The sequence below is a fragment of the Chlorella variabilis genome (assembly GCF_000147415.1).
Source record: "Chlorella variabilis unplaced genomic scaffold CHLNCscaffold_7, whole genome shotgun sequence".
Classification (NCBI taxonomy): domain Eukaryota; kingdom Viridiplantae; phylum Chlorophyta; class Trebouxiophyceae; order Chlorellales; family Chlorellaceae; genus Chlorella; species Chlorella variabilis.
In genome coordinates, this window is record NW_005435081.1 from 1,453,400 (window position 1) to 1,455,365 (window position 1,966).

The 1,966-nt window shown below is 62.9% G+C and overlaps 1 protein-coding gene across 1 annotated transcript in view; it reads right to left on the minus strand.

The window, feature by feature from the left end:
* The window catches only part of CHLNCDRAFT_144489 (hypothetical protein), a gene marked incomplete at both ends in the record, with an annotated part of 11,476 nt that extends 9,916 nt beyond the window's left edge, over positions 1 to 1,560 (minus strand). The window contains 4 exons of the mRNA XM_005848904.1: positions 4 to 154; positions 273 to 374; positions 480 to 1,201; positions 1,320 to 1,560. Coding sequence (XP_005848966.1) covers positions 4 to 154; positions 273 to 374; positions 480 to 1,201; positions 1,320 to 1,560 — 1,216 coding nt within the window. The remainder of the gene's footprint in view (positions 1 to 3; positions 155 to 272; positions 375 to 479; positions 1,202 to 1,319) is intronic.
* Between the last annotated feature and the right edge of the window lie 406 nt (positions 1,561 to 1,966).

Here is a 1,966-nt window from a genome sequence, read left to right on the forward strand (position 1 = left end):
CACGTTCCCAATCTTGCAGGAAGTGGAAGTAGCAGAGCAGGTATCCTTCGGCATGCCCGGTGGACACCAGCTGGTCCACCGCTGCAATCTCCGTCTTCGACTTGTCGATCATGATAGACTTGTACTTGAAGGTGCCATCCCCTGCCGCCTGTGCCTGCTCATTGGTGGTTTGGGAGGCGGGGGTGACAGCATGAGGCAGCAGCAGGGCAGGCAGCGGGGCTGGCAGCGGACTGGTGCCTGCCCAGCGCATCCCTCTATCCTCTGGCACTCACCCCTTCCATCGATGTGCGCAGGAAGTGCTCCACCACCTCCGCCGTATCCGAGCTGCACACCATGAAGCTGACCGGCACCCCGCGCCCGCTCTCATCTTGCACCTGCAAGTACCAGGATCAGGTGAGGGTGCTACAGCCCTGGTGCGCGCCGGTGTGGCTGCATACTCAACCCAGCCTGGCTGCTAGGCTGCTAGGCTGCAGGCTCACCACCAACGCGTAGAGTGGGTAGCCGTATTTGTTGACGCCAAACGTGGCGTCCATGAACACCAGCCGCCGCCCAAACTGGTCCAGCATGCGCGCCTGGAAGGACACTTGCATCACAATCACCAGCGGCTGCTCCCCGCTGCGCCTGCCAGCCTGTTTGTAGGGCTGGTAGAACAACACAGAGCCCTCCCTTCTCAGCTCATCAATCAGAACCGCCATCGCCTGCACGTCGCTGGTGAGGCCCAAGCCTTCAGCACGCCGCAGCTTCTTTATCAGCACATAGATCTGCCGCGGGATGATGCTAACACGGGCGCTGCTGAAGTGCTGCAGCCCAGTAGTCCCGCCCCCGAGGCCCAGCGGGTCGGCCGGATCATGCACCATGTTGTTCAGCCGTGTGCAGATGGACGTGGGCGTGGCGCCACTCTCGATCATCACGGTGGCCATCGCCTCCAGGCGGGGGTGCATGCGGAGCTGGGCCTGGCTGTCGGCGCTGGTGGGGTCATGGAACTGGTGGGGCGCTGTTTGCCACACGCTCACCACCTCGCTGCCAGCCGGATGCCGCAACTCCAGCGTGTACGGGCAGCTGCACTTGGATGCATGGGAGCAGACATACTTGAGCGTCCACTTGCCCGCCGCTTTCTTCTGCAGGCCGCTCCGGATGGTGCCAACATCATCAGCCGTTGCCGTTGACACACCAGCACCGGGCTGCCCAGCAACGTCGAGGGCTGCATCCAGGTATGGAAAGTGGCGGTATGTTTGGGCTGGGGCATGGCGGGGAGAGTAAGAGACACTGGTACAGCTTGTTGTCCTCCGGCCCCCACAGCCCTGGACAAGGAGGCGCACCTGGAACTGCATAGTGTAGAGCCCGCACCTCAGCATCAGCAAGCCCTTGCACAGGACGCGTGCCGAGGAACACCTCTTCCAGCAGCGCCGAGTCGGGCTTCACTCGGCGCAGATCCACAGGTGCGGCCTGGTTGAGCTGGTGATCAGACAGCCAGTCATACACCTCTTTCAGGGGCAGGCCGGTAACAAGCTCCACCGCCTCTGACAGCTGCAGCGTCTTCCCATCAGCTGGCTGCCCCATTGCATGCAGGTAGGCGCCTTTGAAGTTGTGACGGATCTTCTGGCCCTCCAGCTCGCACGTCCACCCATCGCCGCTCTGGGTAGCAGGTGAGGGGGCAGCAGCTGGTTGGCATGACGCAGCAGGAGCTGGTGCGCAGGAGGGGATGCCAGCTGCATTGCTGGCCAAGGCGTAGGGGCAATGGCTGAGCGCAGCAGCGCGCATGAGCCTACCTTTGCAACGATTGTGCCCAGTGCAGGCCTGTGTGTGCCCAGCACCACCTGGATCCGCTGACCTAGTCCAGCTGGCGGGACGCGCTCCTTGTGGTGCACGAGCGGCAGCTCCAGGTACGTCTCAGCTATGGCTTTGTCGCGTTGTCCTTCGCGTGGGTGCTCCCAATGCACATGCCACCGCGGTGTGCCATCGTCAC